The 20,886-nt window shown below is 44.0% G+C and overlaps 2 protein-coding genes across 2 annotated transcripts; one reads left to right on the forward strand and one right to left on the reverse strand.

The window, feature by feature from the left end:
* Positions 1–1,139: 1,139 nt before the first annotated feature.
* Positions 1,140–8,705, reverse strand: lrp10 (low density lipoprotein receptor-related protein 10). The gene is made up of 10 exons (XM_028429493.1): positions 8,660–8,705; positions 7,320–7,508; positions 7,167–7,199; positions 6,916–7,060; positions 6,579–6,772; positions 5,961–6,493; positions 5,424–5,860; positions 4,331–4,525; positions 3,806–3,935; positions 1,140–3,042 (listed from the first exon to the last, which is right to left on the reverse strand). The coding sequence occupies exons 2-10, from the start codon at positions 7,465–7,467 to the stop codon at positions 2,392–2,394; spliced, it is 2,466 nt and encodes an 821-aa protein (XP_028285294.1). The 5' UTR covers positions 7,468–7,508; positions 8,660–8,705; the 3' UTR covers positions 1,140–2,391.
* A 777-nt stretch (positions 8,706–9,482) lies between these two features.
* On the forward strand, positions 9,483–19,867 carry mmp14a (matrix metallopeptidase 14a (membrane-inserted)). The gene is made up of 10 exons (XM_028429351.1): positions 9,483–9,873; positions 16,748–16,896; positions 16,979–17,101; positions 17,188–17,495; positions 17,579–17,740; positions 18,129–18,265; positions 18,378–18,516; positions 18,612–18,762; positions 18,843–18,958; positions 19,045–19,867. The coding sequence occupies exons 1-10, from the start codon at positions 9,796–9,798 to the stop codon at positions 19,353–19,355; spliced, it is 1,674 nt and encodes a 557-aa protein (XP_028285152.1). The 5' UTR covers positions 9,483–9,795; the 3' UTR covers positions 19,356–19,867.
* The last annotated feature ends 1,019 nt before the right edge of the window (positions 19,868–20,886 follow it).

Raw genomic sequence — 20,886 nt, forward strand, 5'->3', positions numbered from 1 at the left:
TTAGTCTCTCTTTGGATGTTTATGTGTGTGTGTGTGTGTGTGTGGTCACCTGATAGTAAAGAAGACACCACCCTCACAGCCTCCTTCACTGCTGCCTCTAGCCTTCCTTTCTCAGCCTCTGATAGGCTGTTGCTGTCTCCTGAATGCCAGGTGTGGATCCTGATTGGCTGTGGAGGGGGAGAAGTGGGTGGAGCCTCCAGTATGCTCCTCCGCTTCAGTGATCGTCCCGAATGACCGAGTTTCTGTCCAGAGGTCAGCGGGTGCTGCCGCCCGGTTGGGGTTCTGGCTGTGGGCTCGTTGGGTGGGCTGTCTGGGTGAATGGGTGCAGCTCTGACCACTCTGACCTGAGCCTGAACCTCATCAAAGATGCACGTCTGCATTGCTGCAGGGAGCTCAACCACCACCACCACCACCACCAGCAGCAGCATCCACACCCAGAGGCCACAGGATGGAGGTAAAGCCATAATTATGGCTGGAACCTACAGCAAGGAGGACTTCAACATGACGTCTAAGCCTTTAGCTCTGATCTCTTCACAATTCAATTATTTTTGTTTTGTCAAGTTTCAAATCAATTTAAATTTCAGTTTTCTGATTTAAATTTGAATTTATTTTGGCTCCTGTCATGTTTTGTCAGTTCCATATAAAGACCTGGACCAATGATGGCCAAAAAGAACTACATCATGTAGTTATCCAGTCTGACACAGTTTAAAAGACTCTCTGACCAGTGTTATACTCTATTCTCAACGTCAGGCCCGTAGATCAACCAAAAGCTCAACTGTGGCAGTGCAGAATAAACCAACCTGGATTCTGAAAGGTAAAAACAGAAGTTTAATTAGCACGCATATAAGCCGAGACTTGAACAAGCTATTGTCAAAACATACTGTGCAAATTGTATCCGAATAACCACTTCTATCTTTAACTAATGAAATATATTGATTATAAATACCTTGTAGGCATCTGTGGCCTCAGTCCATCCAGGTGGTGTCTGTGCTCAAAGCCTTGAGTACCTTGCAATGATCTGCCTTCCTCCCAGACAACCAGCTCTCTGAAGACTCTGTGTGAACTTTCACAGGACTTTAGCATACAAAGCACAATGCTACCACCACCACCCCCCAAAAAAAACCACAATACACAAAGCCTAAAAGTGCAAATTCTTTAATCTCAGCCACATTTTACGTATATACAGTGAAGTTGACCCTAATAAATCATAAAATCACTTTCTCTTCTTTACAATGCAAATTTTAAACTTCTGCCTACTCCACAATGACCCTAATACATTCAACAAAAGCAAAACTTAAAAGGAAGAAAGAAAAAAAAAAGATATGTACTTGTTGAAATAAAAACACCATAAAATGTACACAATAATAATAATAATAATACAAATGGCACACCACAAATCTGTTGTGTCAAACTGTGTCAGAATGCGAACGAGTCCCGTCAGGAGTTGAGGTTATCTTTGTCGTCCTCGGGGCGCCTCATCTTCCTGTGCACACTGCACACACACACACTCATGCGCACACACACTTAACACACATCATAAAATCAGGCACCAGAGAGATTGTCTTTTGACACATTTTAAGATTACATTCATTCAAATGGGAAGGGTACACACACGTGTATGTGTGTGTGTGCATGTGCTATTGTTGCAATCAATGTGCACAAAAAACAGGGACCCCAAAGAGTTATTATTGCCAGCTTGCAGAGTAGTCATGCATTTTTTTTTCCTGTGTCATAATAAAGCCTGTGATGTGTGGATGCGTGCAAAGATGTAAGGAAAACATCCATCTGTGTTTCTGTGTGTGTTCAGGAATCATCTCTATCTCCTCTCTATCATCTCTAGGGGGGAACTCCTTAAAAAGGCACTTTAAACAGGGGCATTGATTTCTTTCTATAATATCTGTGTTTCAACATTAGACTGGATACAAGTAGCAGAAGTATGTGGAAGGAGTCCACATCCACGACCACACTCCACGGTTCTACGTTAAGACTAAAATGCATTTGCATTCACACAGTTGCAGTCATACCAACTCGACAATTTCTACCATCTATTCATTCAATCTGACAGTAGCCTGCCTCAGTATCTGGATAGGGAAGATTTTTTTTCTGTGCAAAAGTTTTATCTTCTGTGTGCACCCAAGCATTAATTAAGTGCACATCCAATACTCACCCACACACACACCAGCCATGCCCACGTCTACACTTTCATGAGGAAAACAAAGGAGTGATCCGATTCCATGTCAAAGTAATTTTTTTAAAAGGCACCAGACTTGCACAGAGAGTCTCGCCGTGGGCCGCTTCTGTGCTTCAGTTCAAACAAATGTGGAAAGACTGGGTTTTAGTTAGTATCAGTGAGCAAAAGGAGGGAAAGGGTGGGGTGGGTGTGGAAGTCATTCAGGTGAGCATGGGGACGTCATCCTCTGAGGTGGTGTCTTCAGAGAGGGGGATAAGCAGCACGTCGTCGTCTGAGGAGGAGGAGGAGGAGGAGAAGGAAGGAGATGCAGAGAGGGGCATTGAGTTGGTGGAGGAGGCAGAGGGTGAGGCTCTGAAGAGAGAGATACTCAGGCCCAGCGTGTGGAAGATGGAGGCCAGAGAGGGGCTGCTTGGTGGGACGTTGACAGGAGGAGTGTGGGGGGTGGCCGGGGGAGGAGCTGGTGGGGCGTACGGAGGGGGAGGAGGGGAGGCGACAGGTGGTGGGGGCAGCAGAGAAGGTGGTGCTTCCTGTTCTTGTTGCTGCTGCTGCTGTTCTGTCTGACCCAGCAGGCCAAGTTTCTGAGGCACCGGTTGGTTGACCGCCACCACAGCCAACGAGGAGCTTGTGGGTGTGGAGCGAGCGGGCTCCTGACTGGAAGGAGCAGCTTCTGACTGCTGCTGGCTGGAGCTTGACGTCTGAGTCGGCCTAGAGGGAGGTCTGGGGATGAGACCCCACCTCCTCATGCGGCGAACAGCGCGGCGGACAAATCTGGGCCTGCGTCTGCGGTGTGGGGAGTTGGCAGCATCCTGACGGAGAAGCTGGAGAATTCCCCTCAGAGAAAGAGACGAAGTCTGACGAGGAGGAAAACAAAAAAAATTTAAGTTTAAGGCACCAGTGAGGTGTTTAGCCCAATCCCATCAGACATCACAGGCACCTCCTCTACCTCATCACTTAGTGTGAACTTTCACGGTTACAGCACATAAGCTTTATCTCAACACTCCTCCTACTCAGCCCACAGCATGCTGGGGAATTAAAGAGGCTGTTAAAGAGCAGCAAGAGACTTCAGAGACAACAAGCACCACTGCACACTGTAGCCTTCGTTGTGTGTTAAATTACACCCGTTTTGCACCAAACTGAGCACATATGTGCAAATATTTAAAAAGCAAAACTGCTATCGTTATTGGTACATTTCACACCTAGTGGTTTGGAGAACAGCAAACACGCTGGATGAAGCCGGATTGAGTGCGGACACAAGTGTGTGCTAGCCAGATTTGAAAAAAGGTCTGAACGCATCCAGCTTAAAGGCTGTCTGGGCTCAATCCTACTCTAGCTGGACTGACTTTCTCCAGTGTGAACGGGGCCTAGCAGGATTGAAATCAAACTGGATTCAGCCGGATTGGAGGTGTTCACACTCAGAAAAAAACACATCTGGATTGAGCTGGATGCGGCCAAATCCTGCTTAAGCCACATTTTTTCCCCCAGTGTGAACGGGGCCTTATAGAAACGAAATCTACACTTATAAGTAAGCAGTGCCAGGTAATACCTGGTCCCACATGTGTGTATAACACTGGGTTTCAGGCTTAAAGATGCCCCTGTAGCGCTCTGAGTTCTCACCTCATTGGGGTTTTCTGTCGGGAAGTCCTCCACTGGGGGGATGATGCCCTGTGCGATCAGCTGACCGTAGGAGGGAGGAGCTTGTTGCTGAATCAGCTCGGCTTCCTGGCGGCTGATTGGAGCAAACATGCTGCCAGAAAACACAGAAGACACTAATGAGTGCCAGCACTTTTTTTTAATATATACTCTGGCACAAAATCCCCACAGCACACATTATTATTATTATTATGTTTTATATTTGCGAGTACACACACACACAACGTGAGTCACTTGGCTGAGACAAACTGCACATGGGATGCAACAACCTTGTTGTTACAAGAGTGGACTGTGCAGTGTGCTGGCGCTGCTGTGAGAGACAGTAAATCTGACAGGAGTTGTCTGCTAGTCCTGGCAGAAACGAACAAAGTGTGCAGCTCCTGACTCACAATCCCAAATCTGGCTGAGGCATCACTCTTCTTTAAGCCTTATTATGCTGAAGCAGAGGAACAAAAATAAACGCTTCAGTTGCGGTAAAGTCACAGTCACCTGTACTCCCTGGTCCGGAGCGAGTACAGCTTACAGGTGCAGCCCATGGCGATGACCAGCAGCAATCCACAGACCAGGCTGCCCACTGTTGCTGCAGTGATGACCTTGCGAGGCAGGATGACGGTGCAGTTGAGCTCGTCTGTCCCATCTTTGCAGTCCACCTGGCCGTCGCAGCGCCAGCTCTCAAACACACACCTGTAGAGAGCGAACAATGGGCCGCTTGTTGTTAGGGTACATGGGAAAGATATAGGAGGGGGTTGTTTCCACAGGATGATGCACGCAGAAGCAACGTAGTTAACCATGATGAGATGCAGTTAGATAAAGCTAATGTAAGAGTAAGTGTGTAAAATATTCACCGTTATGTCACAGAGCTGTGAAGCCACAGTTTACCAAACCAACTAGGTCTCTTTCTTTGGAAGAATAATCCCTCGTTAATCTCCCAGACTGTCACATTTCTACACACACCTTCTGACTCACACTAATAAGACACCCCTCACCTGATACTTCACTCACCTGACACAGACAACCCATACAAAAACAAGGAAACACTACATCAAAACCAAACTCCTGTCTCCTGCATCAAGCATGATCATAAATCCCTAAAGGGTAAAAGAAGAGAGCTGCGGCTCTGTCTGTTCAACAGGCTCAGCCTCCTGCTGAGGTCAACGTGATAAGATCACAAACTCCAGGAGCACTAATCCATGGATTCTGAGGTAAGACCTTTAGGAACACAAGCTGGAACACAAGTCAAGGATCACATTTTTAGCCGTACATGCACTAAAAACATCATGGGGCTGTAATAAAAAATTCAAACAAAAACCATTTGCACTAAAAAATAAAAACTTGTCATGAAACATTCCATTGCATCTGATCTCTAAACTTTCTGCCATTGATGTGTATATTAGTGTGAAAATTTGATTTGTAGGAGCTATGCAAATGCAAACAGTTAAACAGCATGTGGAGCTTCCCCATAGTAGGAAACAAATGTTGGCATTTTGTTTTACACTTCTGTGTTTTTCTAACTTACTACACAGTTACACTGTTCAAAGACATGTCTGAGTTCCCTCTAGTTGTGCCGTTTCCAAACACTGACCTGTCACTGTCACAGTGAAAAGTCCCGGGTTGACACACTGTGCAGTCCCTCTCATCGCTGCCATCAGCACAGTACAGCTGGTAGTTGCACCGTTCAGTCACTGGATAACACACCGGTCTGCCAGCAAAGCTTCTGGGCGCAACAGCTCGCTGTCCTGCCACTCCACATGCAAACTGGTTCTCACTGCAGCCCCTGCAGCCCTCCTCATCCTTTCCAGTCTCGGGACAGTCCCACTTCCCATCGCAGCGTTGCTCCTGGGTGAAACAACCTCCAGCTGACCCGCCACACCGACCTTCCCATGGAGGACAGTAGCTCCCAACATGGAATGTGGCGTTAAATCCACTTCCCTCTGAGCCAGAGAGTTTCTCATATGTCAGAGACAGCAGGCCAGTATGGGACTCGACTTGAACTGATTTGTAATTGGAGGTGCTGGTGATCTGTCAAAAAGAAATATGAGGTTACCAAAAGTTTAAGAAAGAGAAAAAAAAATTATTTTGTGGAAAATGTTGACATAGTTCTCTTAGTTAAGTGACTCACAACTTTAATAATGTCTCCTTTGCCTTGCTCCCTGTCATAGACAGTGAGTCTATCCCCGTGCCCCAGCACCAGCTGCTGCAAGTCCAGTCTCAATGGCCGAGAGTCCTGAGGGTCCAGCGTCCAGACACAGAACTGTGCAGGACCCCGATTGGCTGGAGGGGAAAAGGTCCCATAAAAGGTCTGAAGAAGGCCTCCGCAGGGCCACTCGATGGGCGTAGGTGTAACGGAGAGATCCTTATGGGTTTGAAGCTGATCGACCTGGGCCTCCTCAGTTTCCAGCTTCAAGACATCCGAATTGTCCAATAAATCCGAACTATGAGGTTTCTCTGCTGTGTTATGTCTCTCTGAGTCTCGATCAGGGCTCCTCTCTGTGTTGGACTCAAGTGTAGCTTCCACCTCTGTATCACAGCCCAGTTCATCAGTGCCGAGGCCGCTCTCACTCAGGCACTCCACCTGGCCATTGCAGCGCCAGGAAAAGGGAAGGCATCGACCCCCCAGGCATTGGAAGGATGTCTCTGGACAAGCTCCAGAATCTGGGTGTGAAGACACAGAAGAAAATATAGGATTAAATGATCTTTAACTAGAACATCTCAAAAATGACCATGTTTTTTTTCATACCTCTGGCATAGCTCAACAGAAATGATGACACTGGGAAGAGATGTGGCAGGAAGTGGTGCACTACTGTAATATTTCCCCCTGGAAATTCTATAGGCTGAGGCAGCTTGGAGCCACAGAGGAGAACCGGCTCGCCACCTGCTGATGATTTTATAGACACCCATTCCTTCCTACACCGTACTGAAAACTGAGAGAAGCTGGAAAAAAAGATTTGTAATCATACAATGAGCCACTTCTCCAAAACTTTAAAGCAATCAATGCACTGTTTGTTACAGAAACTTATTAAACTCTCTGTGCTCTGAAAGCAACGTTCTGTGTATGTGGCATTTTGCATCTGTACCTGAGAACTATAGGTTGTTCTTCTGAACCCTTGATGACCCAGCAGTCGTAGGTAGAGCCAAAGCGGTAGGACCAGCTGTGGTAAGCAGAACTCCTGATCTCCCCTACTTTACTGTCCAAGACCTGAAAGGAATGCCCACAGTGGGCTGAGATAGAGAAAGACAGACGAAGATTTGAGTTAAGTATGCATAGACATAACGCTGAAAAATCCTTTAACACAGTTTGACTTTGCTTAGTATTTTGTCTCCTTACCTAAGCAGAGGGCACCCTCAAAACAGCTGCATGCTGCAGACAAAATACAAAAAAACACAGGATGCATAAGGCAAGTGTGACATGAAAAACATGAACATGACCGCAAACAATTCAATGAAAACAGGCACAATAAAATGGACGTGTTCAACTCACCTGTTATGGAGAAAATGAGGAGGGCACAGAGGTTGTAACTAACGGTCATTGTGGTAAAGCTTCTCCTTTTAAAATGTTTAAAATGAGTTTTTAAAAAAACTGAATATTCAGTCTGGATAAAAAATAAATTAAAAAAAAAATAAGTCATAGAAGTGCCATTTTAGGAAGGTTAGTTCAGGAAGACTTCGCCTGCAAAATGAATGAAAGAAAAATGAATCAGATGGTGCCATTTAAAAAAAAAAAAACTAAAACACAGTGTGACACAGTGGCTGCTATTGTTTTTGAACTATTTCATAATACAAGAATGAATACCATAATCGAAGCCAATGAAAACATCTGTAGAACAGGTTCACGTTTATACAAAGTTTGCAAAACACACCAAAGCTATTTGAACAGGAGGGTCTCATGATTTGTGCTTTGCACTTTCTACTGTAAAAAAACAAAACAAATAAATATAATTTAACGCTGGTTAACCTGTAGTTACAATCTTAACTGTTCACCAGTGTACATCCTTGTAAGAATGCTATTTTTTAATGGTATTCCCTGCCCACAATCTGAATTCAAATATATTAGAAAGACTAATTTAATCTTATAAATGTTGAATTGTTACAGTTATATCAGTTGATTTTTGACAACGTATAAAGGTTAACTGTCAAAACTCATTAGAGCTTCGGGAAAACCAGGAACTATTTCTCTGCCTCTGAAAATAATGTTATGATGTTAAGATCGAACTTTTCGCTTGTGTCGCTGAGTTATTGTGTTGTATAGGGGCAAGAGAACTATACATGTGAACACCTGAACAAATTATGTCCTTAGTTGGAGTGGTTATTTTGATCTTTGTTTACACACACACTGCGATTTCCTTCCCATAATCTTCTCAACAATGACGCCAGAAGCGCAACGACTTCCTAAACCAAATCCTTGCCAAACGAACAGTTTCACAGCCCTATTCCTATTCACAGTAAAGTAAAACAAAGTAGACCATTAAGATCTGGTCGATTAATATACTACTTTATTCTATAAAACATTTTTTTTAAAAGCATCCCGAGATCAGGCAGCGGGATAGTTTCGGTTTGAAGCAGAGGAAGGGAGCAGCTGCTCGCCTTCTTTAGGCACAGGAGATTTACTAGCTAGCTACCAAGCAAGGCTAGCTAACTGCTAACCGCTAACCTCCTCGCTTCCCTGTTCGATAAGTCGCGTTTTTAGACTGCGACACAACAAGAAAAGTCTTCAGAACAACACACTGACGATTTACAAACACAAAGGAAGCATAGCATGTGAGTTAGAGGCGATAATATCACAGTAAAATGACAAAAAGGACACGAGGACGAGTACGTTACCATGTCAGTCGGCCTTTCTTGTTGACAAGTTCAGGGCTACTTCCGTATATTGTAGCTCGTGACGGGAGGGAGGGGCGGGGCTTCTGCTGCACACTGTAAAAACCTGTTTTAACTCCATTGATAAAAATCCACGTTTATTTGATTAAAAATGAAACCTATGCACTAAATATAACTATTTACATTACAAAATATAACGTGAATAAATCTATGATGCCGATGCTGCCGATTAAATACAATATAAAGGATGAAATTAACGCTTTTTAACACAAGGTGTCAGTAACGGTTGATACAATTGTCCAACAGCAGTTTTAATTCATAAAAAAGAAGGCTCCATACCGTCGATAAAAGTGCTTTTTATTTAATAAGAGCACTTTTTTAATGGTAGGTCTGTTGTTTACATATCAATATGTGAAACATTCTCTACTAAATCATAAAAAAAACATATTTATGCCCAATTTAGACAGAAGTTTTGCTCTTTTCATATTTTACAGTTCTAGATTTACCAGTAAAACACAAGATTATTATACAATATGATGCAGATTGCAGCTTTAAAGAAGAATGTCAATAGAATCATACTTTTCTAAATGGAACTTCACTTTGACAATAACACAAAATGCGTCATAAAAAATTACGCAGCACCAATGATGTTGTTGATGTGCATTTTTACACATGTATTATTATGCTAATAATCATAACTAATAAATAGTGTTTTTATTGATAAACCTGGTCAGATGTCGTCACGCCACCATCAAAAATGACGTCTGCACATCTGGAGGAGGACCTTAAGGAAACTCCATCTCTCTCTCTCTCTCTCTCTCTTCTGACCACGTCAGGCCACATGAGGCTTTAGTTTACAACAGCTGAGCATTTGTCGCGGCTACTTCATGTTTTTAGCGTGTTATTCTTTGTTTTCCGTTCAGCTCTGACTCCAGAGGAGTCGCTGATCGGTGCGCACAAAGTGTCCGTGTGGATAAATTTCTGCCACGTTTTTAAAAAAAACACAAAAAAACAACGCGGAGTAGCATCGTTCGTTTTTTTTTCCTCTTCCTCCTTTTGTTGTTGGTTGTGTGAGGACGGATTTTTAGAGAGTTAGTTTTCTGAACTCTTTGGAGGAGGTATAGTGCGCAGACAGCAGAATGCTGTTCCAGCTCTTCACCCTGGCCTGCGGTCTCTGCTGCTTCACCTCCGTCACTGCAAATGTACTTAAAGCAGAGGTAAGTGACGTGGAAAAACAACATGCTTCAACTTTAAGCCATGCATATTCACATGTGTGACTTAGTGCGTATTTTACGCGTCAAATGCGCAATTTGACGTGATTTTGTGCACGATTTCTCCAAATATTCGTGCTATCTGCAGTGGAAACTATACATTCTTTTGTAATTTTGTATGTTAATTAATGTGTTACTGGGACACTAAGTTGACGTTTATTGAATGATTATACGTTTTTAGTATTAAAAAGTAAAGTTGTTTCTCTGAGCTACGTTTGACCTTAAATGTTTTTGTCCATACAGAAAACAAATATCATGAGTCTAAATTTCAAAGGAAGAGGAGAGGGGGGGGGGGTCATGGTTCAGAAACTTCAGCTGAGCTGCTTTGTTCTGAGAAAAGAGAACTCAGGAGGGGGAGGAGGGGTTAATGGTTTTCATCTGTAGACAGCAGGGCCTGTGCAGGGAGAAGCCAGGATCACAACAAGCCGGACATTAGGTTGTGAAACACCAGCCCGAGGACACATAAAAGCAGTTTAGCTGTTATTCTGAACAGCTTCGGTCATCAGGTCTCGTGCAGGTTTGTAAATGACCAGTTGCAGGCAGCAGCCCAGGCGCCTCTGGGCCTATTTTAGAATTTCTGAAGGCACCCCATCATCTCCAAATGCTCCAGTTCTCAATAACATCAATAACAACAACACCTGGCTATTTTTATATGAAGAGCTGGAGACACACTTTTCTGTGGAAAGATCCAACAATTAGCTGCATCTTTCGAGGAAAAAAAAAGCAGCATTAATTACATTTTTTAAGAGTCTGTGTCTGAGTTCTGGGTGGACACAGGATGCACGAAGGAGGATCTTAGTCACTGACCACAAGCTGCTGGCGTGTGAGTCAAGCGAGACGAGGTGGATAACTCAGACAGTTTTTAAGAGGCCGCAGGCAGCTGCCCTCCTGCGGCGAACACACCGACACAGTGATGAACGTCTGCAAACAAAGTGGGAAAACATCACTGCAGTGTCGCCTGTGTCATCTGCAGCAGCGTATATCTGTGATAAACATTATAACCCTCAGTGCTCAGGTGAGATAGAGCTGCTGCAGCACATGGTTATATCTTCAGCTCCTGTGATGCACAGATGTAGAAAGAGGATAAGCTTTAATTATGGCGTCTGCATTACATCACCTTTATGAAACCTGTGATCAAAAGATATACTCGTCGTCTGTGTGCGGAGGAAGTAGACTAAACTGGTGCTGGAAAGATAGCAAAGACAAAAAAACAACAATCCAGTGACATGAATGTTCATTGAAGTCACTGATACCCCGTTCACACTGGGGGAAAAAATCTGGCTAAAGCAGGACTCGGGCCTATCCAGATGTGTTTTTTTCTGTGTGAACACCTCGAATCCGGCTGTATCCAGTTTGATTTCAATCCACAATCCAATCCGGCTAGATCCACCTCTCGTGGGTGGATCTAGCTGGATTGGCTCAAATGTGGCTCAGGTGTGAACGCAAATGTGGCTAGCGAATCCGGCTAGCGACATGCTACTTCCAGTTAGCAACATGCTACTTCCAGTTAGCGATGTGCTACTTTCGGTTCACAGGGCGCGACACGGGATAAAAAAACGCATCCTACTGTGGCCTGAACGGACTCTGTATATTACGAGGCGCCACCTAGTGGTTTGGAGGACAGCAAAAACGCTGGATGAAGCCGGATTGAGTGCGGACACAAGTGTGTGCTAGCCACATTTGAAAATAGGTCTAAACATCCAGCTTAAAGGCTGTCTGGGCTCAATCCTACACAAGCTGGAATGACTTTCTCCAGTGTGAATGGGGCCTGAAGCTGCTTTCAGGGGGGGTTGAGATCCCTCTCTGACTTCACTCTGACAGACTAAAACCTCCTTAATCCATGCTGAGAGGAGAAAGAAGCCCCACAAAGAGAGACATAAGAGAGTCCTGCATCTGTTTTCATTCACCTTTTTTTTTATTTTTTTTTGCCTCGTCTAACCTTTTTCGCCTTGCTTAAAATGCTTAGTTGGACCTTATGAGTGAAGGAAGTGGGCAGCAATGAAAACAACAGGCTCTAAAACAGGATCTGTCTCCATATCTGACTAAAAGAAAAACATTCAGGAGATTTCCCCTTTGCCATCTGGAGACACATGTCTTGTGATCCCAGCAAGATCTGGTGAAAAACACATCTGGCTTCAATCCTTTTTATCTCCTGACTGTTGATGAAGCATCAAAGGGAAAAACGTAGTGCACGCTGCTCTGACAGGCATCGGCTGACACTAAAGAAATGTCAAAATAATCAGCTGGATCGGCTTTAATGAGGAACTGATGGACTTCAAGAGAGGCCTATACCTTTGCCGTGTAGCTAAGAAAACCATCCACGCTGGAAAAATAGAGGACATCAAAGAGAAAGAGTTTGTACAGTGATGACAGCAATGAGTGTAGAGTTGCAAAGTTTCGGGTCTCAGGTGCTCACCTAGATGAATTTGGACTCAAATTGAAGGCCAGGAAAAAAAAATCTGGTGTGTCTGAACTAGTTTTCAAATGTCAGGCAGCTGTTCACTAACACACTTATTTATATTGCAAACATTTCTTTGTAAAAAGTGGTTCAGAATCTATGTATAAATTGATTTAGATATGTTATTTTTATGCACGTTTGCTCTAATATAGGGGCCATTAGAAGGTGGTATCCGGTACGCACATGCTGTTGAAAGTTTTGAGTTTTAAGCTTCGCTCCCAGTGATGGATGCAGGCAGACAACAATAAATATTTCCTGTACAGTTGTTATGAACTGGCACATTATCTGTGGAGGCAAAGATGGTTGGTTGGACATTTATTAGGCCCCGTTCACACTGGAGAAAGTCATTCCAGCTAGAGTAGGATTGAGCCCAGACAGCCTTTAAGCTGGATGCGTTCAGACCTATTTTCAAATCTGGCTAGCACACACTTGTGTCCGCACTCAATCCGGCTTCATCCAGCGTGTTTGCTGTCCTCCAAACCACTAGGTGGCGCCTCGTGTAATATACAGAGTCCTTTCAGGCCGCGGTAGGACCGCGTGTGCGCATGCGTCCTGCGTTTTTTTTGTCCCGTGTCGCCCCCCGTGAACCGGAAGTAGCATGATACTAACTGGAAGTAGCATGTCGCTAGCCGGATTTGCTAGCCACATTTGCGTTCACACCTGAGCCACATTTGAGCCAATCCGGCTAGATCCACCTCTCGTAAGTGGATCTAGCCGGATTGAAATCAAACTGGATACAGCCGGATTCGAGGTGTTCACACTCAGAAAAAAAAACATCTGGATAGGCCCGGATCCCGCTTTAGCCAGATTTTTTCCCCAGTGTGAATGGGGTATTTTTGTTGGACATTTTAACATCGAGGTCCATGAGGATTGGAACCACCCTATAGTGGTCATGCACAGAACTGCAAGTTTCTCCCTGTGATTATTTGACCCATTTGACCAGGAAGCACTGTAGAACCCGGTGTGAGCGGTGCTAACTGGGTCACAGGCGCCAAGAAATGAAGGCAGTGTCAGATTCTCTGTATTTTCCGTTGGCACAGATTGAGAGGAACAACTGAGTCAGTGCCTCAAATGTAAATTCACCCGTCCCTCTCTCTCCCTCTCTGCCTTCTAATGTTTTTACCTCTCCTTCTCTAATGTAACTCTGTGCTTTACATCATCTTCAGTTGCAGTCACAAAGTCACTTGTCTTCTCTTTAAGCACATATACACTTAAATAAACCCAGACCGACACCCACATGAAGATTTTATTATGCAATGACAGTTTTCCTTCCTTTTGTTTTTTACCACAAGAACTATAAATGCACTTGGAGTTTTTTTCTTCTTTTTTTGTTTATGATGCTTGTCGGAACTTGTGGTTTGCTTTTTTTTACTGTGCATCCGGAGAACTCAGTCTCATGAGAGTGTGAGTCAGGGTGTGTGACATGTCCGGTGATGACTGATGGTACATTGAGCACCATCACGGTCGCAGCACTTCTTAATTGTTGTAATCAAAAATCAAAGAATGGGGTTTAATATCAAAAATCTAGTTTGACATCAGTTCACTTGTGTGTACACGCATAAGTTGTGAAGAACATTTGAACATGGAGGTCTGTAGGAATTGACTCGCTTTTAGAGCCACCTCCAAGTGGCCGTTTTGAGGAACTGCAGTGTTTTTGCACTTCGGCTGTATACGTTGCTTCTTGGTCTAAAAAAATTAGGTTTAAACTAATTTAAAACATCCTATTATCACATGAAATAAACTGAAACATATTATTGGATATAATTATGTATAGTTATTATTAATTATGACATGGCTACACACAGAAAGGTCACAGCTGGGTCACAAACTTCCACTGAAGTGATCCCGGTTTTACATTATATTGGTTGTTTTCATTTCTGTGCACTATACATTTAGACCACATGTCACTGCACAGACCCTGGTGTGTGTTTATTAAACCAGCAGGCAGCCCTTTGACCACACATGGCTTCATAGCCAGCTAACCGGCTACCCCCAGGCCAACAATGCCAGCCATGTACACGTCTCAATAAATAGAAGCTTTGATTGTGGATGCTGGGAGTTCCAGGGAGAGAGGAGGAGGGGCATGCTGGGATACCTGGCGTCCTAACCGGAGGTGGTGGTGGTGGTGTGTGTGGAGTAGTTTGGGACTAGAGCAGAGAAGTGGAGGTCTTGACGGCGTGGGGGAGTGTTTTTATAGAAGCAGACGCGTCACCACAGTGGAGCCACAGGACACACTGGCAGCAGTCAGTGCAGAGGCAGAGAGGGTAAATTTGTTTCGTGTTAGAGGCAGATTGACTCAGAGAGAGTCAGAGGATAAATTAAATTTACTGGATGCTTAAATAATCCAGAGAAATCGTGAAGAACTTGTCAGGCTGAGTATACTGAGAAGGGGGAGAAGTTCCCTTTCAGCTAGTTGCCATAAGTGAACCTTGTTCTCTGGCCTCTCTGCCCACCACATTACTAACAGTAGCTGTGTGTGCACTGGTTGTATATATACGCAGGTAGTCCTTGCAACATTTCCACCCCTCCACCCCGCTTGTTGGAGCTCAAAAACAAAACCAGCACATATGCTGGAACCAGAGCGATATCTGAGGTTTGGATGACGCTAAAGAAGGAATTTAGGGTAATTCCACTGACTTAATTTGTGGTGAAGATGAAAATGTAAGTTACATCTGTGTGTGCAGATACATAATTGGAAACACACACACTTGAAGACACAATAAATCCTCTTAACTCCTTTTAACGCTAAGCTAATGTTCTCCTACATGTTAAATACAAAGGTAATGGACTTGATTCTGCAATCCCTCTCCAACTATTATACAACATTACTTAGCATTTAGTTGATAGTTTCACTCACTTTCTTTGTCTTTAGCTAGTTGTGTCCCTCTTTATGCTAAGCTAACTGTTTAAAGCAAGGACATAGGTCAGGTCTCCACAGTGTCAAAGCATCCCTTTAACAGTCTCTGAGTCAAATGTTGGACCACCAGCAGCAGGCAGTGGAAAGAAAAGGCCTTTCATGTGTGAAGATAAACAGAGGTGGTTTTGGTTGACATGAGGACAGACAGACAGTGAAGAGGAGGAGGAATAAGAGGAGGAGGAAGAGGAGGAGGACAGGCAGTGGCAGGTCAACCTCAAGCTTTGAGGAGCCCAAATGTTGCTTTTTCCAGCATTATGACTGCCAGTTGTCTTTGGCTGCGACAGTCTAGACACAGTTCTGGGTCATGGTGACTAAAATGACATCAGTGTTTTTAGATTGTGTGTTTTATTTGGCTTTCAGTTCCTCTCTCATGCTTCCTTATGACCCCACAACAAAGTTTCCCGTAACAAGTTCAGCAAAAATCACAGGGCCGATCAAGGATTTGGTGTAACATTTAAAGAGTTCGTAAACAGCTGTATGCCACAGTTACATGAAGAAAAGACAATAAATTCTGCAGACTGACTTTAGTGTGTTTAAGTTAAACACGAAAACACACTCATATGGACACACGCACACACACCCTTTATCTCACTTTTCTGTGTTATACATCTGAGCTCAGAGAAGCAGCAGGTCCAGACAGGCTCTGACAGCTGACTGGAAGGAGACAAACACACACAGGTCCGAACAGGCGGCTGATCCCTGCTTTTTTGTTGACTAAGATGTTTGTGATGAGTTCAGGTGTTTTTTTGTGCTGTATCAGCAAAATCTGTCTTAACATTAAGCAAGAATGTTAAACAGAAACATGTCAATAAAGGTTGTCTGTGCCAGCTCACTCACTATGTGATGTGTTGTTTTGATCTTGAGATGATCACACTCAGTGTTGTGGTGTTTTTGCTGCAGCACACTCTCCTTCTTTCCTGTGTAAATGTCCCCATCTTTACACTGTAAAGGAAAAAAGGAAGAAAGGCACAGTATACAGCCCCTTTCACACTGCATAAAAAAACCCATTAATACTTGGCCTTTGTCTTCAGTGTAAAGAGATAATGTGCATTCATTCCACAGTGGCCTTTCAAGTATTATTGTTCAGTTCATAGGGACTGACGGACAAAAGTGCTGTAGCATAGCCACTGATCCTTTTACCATAAGAGAAAGATCTGAATCGAGGGTATCACATTTCTTAATATTTTAGATATTTCTGGACATACCAAGCGAAATGCCTAAGAGTAGATTAAATTAGCTCTCAGATCTGTCTGGTTCTCAGGCTATGAGCAGGAATAATGACACTTTGTAAACATGTAGTGTCGTTTGTAGTTCGCAGTAATGCAGGATCAGTAGAAATTATGTTTGTGTCGTTTTTGCTCTCTGTGCAATTGATGAGTTGGTAGCAGCAGTTTTTCTCGATGAGGTGAAAGAAGCATTGTAACAGGCCTCTCTCCGTCTCTCAGGCTTGGCTTCAGCAGTATGGCTACCTGCCTCCAGGTGATGTCAGAGCCCAGGCCATCCGCTCGCCGAAGTCCATCGAAACAGCGATAGAAGCCATGCAGAGATTTTATGGACTGACAGTCACCGGCTCCATAGACGCCAACACGTTAGAGTGAGTACTCGGGTTACCATTTACAAAAACAATGAGGACAGTCTGAATATTTGGCATAGTTGAAAACTTTGTCTGTTTCCAGAGCGATGCAGCGGCCGCGGTGTGGCGTCCCAGACAAGTTCGGCCCTGAGCTGAAGACCAACCTGAGGAGGAAGAGATACGCCGTGCAGGGTCTGAAGTGGGACAAATCTGAGGTCACTTTCAGGTCAGGATTAACACCAGTAGTTTGAATTTTCTATTTAAGTGACTCTCTCTCATTCTGGTGCTAAACCCTGACCTCTCCACCCCCAGCATAGAGAACTACACCCCTAAGGTTGGCGAGCGAGCCACGTTTGACGCCATCCGAAAGGCCTTCAGGGTGTGGGAGAGCGTCATCCCGCTCACCTTCAGAGAGATTCCCTTCAGCCAGATTAGAGGCAAAGTCGAAAAGTATGCAGACATCATGCTGTCCTTCTCAGAGGGTTTCCATGGTGACAGCACACCGTTTGATGGCGAAGGGGGATTCCTGGCTCACGCTTACTTCCCCGGACAGGGCATCGGCGGAGACACACACTTTGACCTCGCCGAACCTTGGACCACTGGAAACGTTGACCAGGGAGGTAAGAAGTGACAGAACGTGGGCGAAACGTTGATGTGACTTCGATCCGAGTGTTAAGTTCTGTCCTCATTTGTCTCTCTGAAGGGAACGATGTGTTCCTGGTAGCTGTACATGAGCTGGGCCATGCTCTGGGTCTGGAGCACTCCAATGACCCCTCTGCCATCATGGCTCCCTTCTACCAGTGGTTTGACACCGAGAACTTCCAGCTGCCCGATGACGACCGCAGAGGCATCCAGGCAATTTATGGTGGGGTGTAGCCAGATTCTTTCTTTGGTCACTTAGCCTGTTGTTGTGTGCATGACAGTGGTTAAATGTTTTCTACAAGTCCAACAAGTCCTTGAAATGTTGTCCAAACAACCAAATTAGACACGTTTTACTTTTAATCTAGGGATCGTTTGTGAATGATTTGTAAGTTTTCTGTCTAAAACCACACTATTAGCCATGTAGCTATGTTAAAGCTAACAGTCCTTGCCCTGTTTTGCTGGCTAAAACACACACTGTTGAATATATTACATAGGGTTTGATCATTAGCTGGTGAAGTAATATTGCAATATAAATAATGAAATATAAATAAAAGGATTTAGAATGTGTTTAAAACTTTCTCTATTGTTTACTTCTCCCCATGTTACCGTAGGAACAAAGTCTGGAGCCCCACCTCGTCCTGCCCCCACAAAGCCGTCCAAACCGGACAAGCCGGAACACGGCCCAGACATCTGTGAGGGACACTTTGACACCATTGCTATCCTCAGAGGAGAAACGTTTGTATTTAAGGTACAAGAGACTTTCCCCCCCTCCAAACTCAGAGTCTTAAATGTTCTGTGTAAACAGCAGCTTTTTGACTTTGGATGTTTTGGCCTAAAGTATTTTTCTGTTGTGTTTTCAGGACAAGTGGTTTTGGCGCGTGCGTAACAACAAGGTGCTGCCAGGCTACCCGATGCTCATCGGTCACTTCTGGAAGGGCCTGCCTTCAAACATCAACGCCGCGTACGAGAGGGATGATGGGAAATTTGTCTTCTTCAAAGGTAGGTTCCATCTGGGATCAGATCAAAAACCTGATCACATCACTGCAGCTGGATTTCTGTTTTTCAATCACCGGTGTGTTCTTCTTGGCCTGCAGGTGACAGGTACTGGGTTTTCAGTGAGTCCAGCATGGACAAGGATTCTCCAAAGAGCTTAAAAGAGATGGGCTCTGGACTGCCGACGGATAAGATCGATGCAGCTCTCTTCTACACACCAACAGGACAGACGTTCTTCTTCAGAGGGACTGAGTGAGTCCAGCCTCTTTTGGACTGTTGAACCAAAGGTCTTGTAGGTTTTGATTCATTCATTCATTTTCTGTCATTCACAGATATTACCGCTTCAACGAGCAGGCTCGCAGAGTGGACAGCGACTACCCCAAGCCCATCAGCAAGTGGAGCGGCGCACCGGATAACATCAAAGCTGCCATCATGAGTGCAGATGGCTGTAAGTGTTCCTTCCTGTGACACTTGAGTGTGATCCATGCAAACATGATAATAATAGCACGTCTGCTTCCTCCATCTTCTCCTCAGCTTACACATATTTCTACAAAGTCAACAAGTACTGGAAGTTCAACAACCAGTACATGAAGGTGGAGTCCGGCTACCCCAAGTCCGTGCTCCGTGACTGGATGGGCTGCGAAAGCGAGGAGCCCAAGAAGGGTCGGAAGGAGGTGATCATCATCGAGGAAACGCAGGAGGGGGCCGGGCTGGTGGCCGTGGTGATCCCGCTCCTCCTGCTGGTCCTGGTTGTGATCACTCTGGGAGCGCTTTTGTTCTTCAGGAAGTACGGCACGCCTCGACGCCTCCTCTACTGCCAGAGATCCCTGCTGGACAAGGTGTAGACAGAGCAGCAGGTGATGGACAGGACTGCCGCAGCGAGAGAGGGGATGGAAAGAGGGAACGAGGGCCAGGAGAAGACGGAAACTCAGAGGGGGGAGGATGTGAAAGACCAAGGAAATTGGGGGGACGTGTAAAGTGTTGCGTGGTTTGTAAGTACCACAAAAGAGGAAAAAAAAGGCCCTAGAAACTGAAATCAGGAAAATGTATTTGTATGTTAACTATTTACATGTACTGCTCAGAGGTTAAGAAGATACCTGCAATCTGACATAGAGAAGGGAAGTATCCAAAGACTCATCCACAACAACCTCCCTCCCACCTCTCACATCCCAGGTACTAAAAATCATCCCATCCTTTCCTTTTAACTGGACGACTCCAGCTGAACTGCTGTCTGATTCACCGTTTCTGCTCAGAAATCCATCATCTCTGTTAAAAGGTTCACGCTCTGGAATATAAACCATTTATTATTGTTATTGTTGTTTGTTGACTTTTACATTAAAATGCACATTTCCTTTAACAGTGCTCATTCAACAGCTAGCAGTGTGTAGCTTGTTGTGTGTTTGCGTTGGAGCATCTTTGGTACAGTGACGGAGAAGTCAGGGGGAGGGGCATAATTCGAGAAAGCATTTGATTGGACAGAAAATTAGTAAATAAGTACACACCCCCAAGTGCATTATGAGTCATCATCTTTAAAAATAGTTTTCCAGGAGTTTTTTTTATATATTTTTTTACATTCAAAACATATGATACATATGAATTCAATTAGATTTATAGTAAAATATTTTTTCTACCACTAAGATGTCAACAGGAAATCAAAACACTGACAATTATCAATCTTATTTTTGATTTATTGAGGCGTATTACTTGAAGTTTTTTGTTTCTGTTTATACAACATTTACCAGTTCAGAACTTTGTCTTATCTTTTAACAGACAAAGAGTTCCCTCTGTTGTAATAAAAGTCTGAAGATGAGCGTGTTCTTTTGTTGGACTGACGGTGTTAGTTTGAACTAATGTAAGTCTGTAGACGTTCCCTCTGGTACAAGATCAATAATCTCTCTTTAAGTTTGCACTTTTGTTTTTTTAATGCCAACTACAACTTGCAAAACAGAACTCAGTGAAGCAGTCAGATGGAAAAACAAATAAATCAACCTTCTTTTTAAATGTGATGTTTTGTCTCTCACACGACAGGTTTCAGTACATAAATTTGTCCGGTTGGGTCAGTAAGCGGTACAGTTTCCAACAATATGGTGCAATTTGTTTTTAATTAATTATTTTTGTTTTTTTCTAACGGGAAAAATGTTATTGTTGTTATTATAAGTATGATTATTGTTATTATTGTTCTCTTTGAAAAGTAAATAGTAACTTTTTTTTTTGTACATTGTCATCTGGAGTCCTGCTGGACAGAGGCGTAACGTGACAATGATGGAAATGAATCCCAGCGTGTGGTGAATTAGATCCGGCGGTAAAATGTGACGTCTTTTTTTTTTCTTTTTTCTGTGTGAAACATTTAAAATGACCCAAATGTTGGCTCAAAAT

Source organism: Parambassis ranga, chromosome 18 (assembly GCF_900634625.1).
Source record: "Parambassis ranga chromosome 18, fParRan2.1, whole genome shotgun sequence".
Classification (NCBI taxonomy): Eukaryota; Metazoa; Chordata; class Actinopteri; family Ambassidae; genus Parambassis; species Parambassis ranga.

Bases quoted from the DNA above. Each gene is read 5' to 3' on its own strand.
- lrp10 (XM_028429493.1), bottom strand. From the start codon at position 7,467: ATGACTTATTTTTTTTTTAATTTATTTTTTATCCAGACTGAATATTCA. The intron at 7,061-7,166 runs GTAAGGAGACAA...TCTCTATCTCAG, and splicing joins TGAGGGTGCCCTCTGCTTAG to CCCACTGTGGGCATTCCTTT. The intron at 6,494-6,578 runs GTATGAAAAAAA...CTTCACACCCAG, and splicing joins TCTGTTGAGCTATGCCAGAG to ATTCTGGAGCTTGTCCAGAG.
- mmp14a (XM_028429351.1), top strand. From the start codon at position 9,796: ATGCTGTTCCAGCTCTTCACCCTGGCCTGCGGTCTCTGCTGCTTCACC. The intron at 9,874-16,747 runs GTAAGTGACGTG...TCCGTCTCTCAG, and splicing joins CAAATGTACTTAAAGCAGAG to GCTTGGCTTCAGCAGTATGG. The intron at 17,741-18,128 runs GTGGGGTGTAGC...ATGTTACCGTAG, and splicing joins AGGCATCCAGGCAATTTATG to GAACAAAGTCTGGAGCCCCA.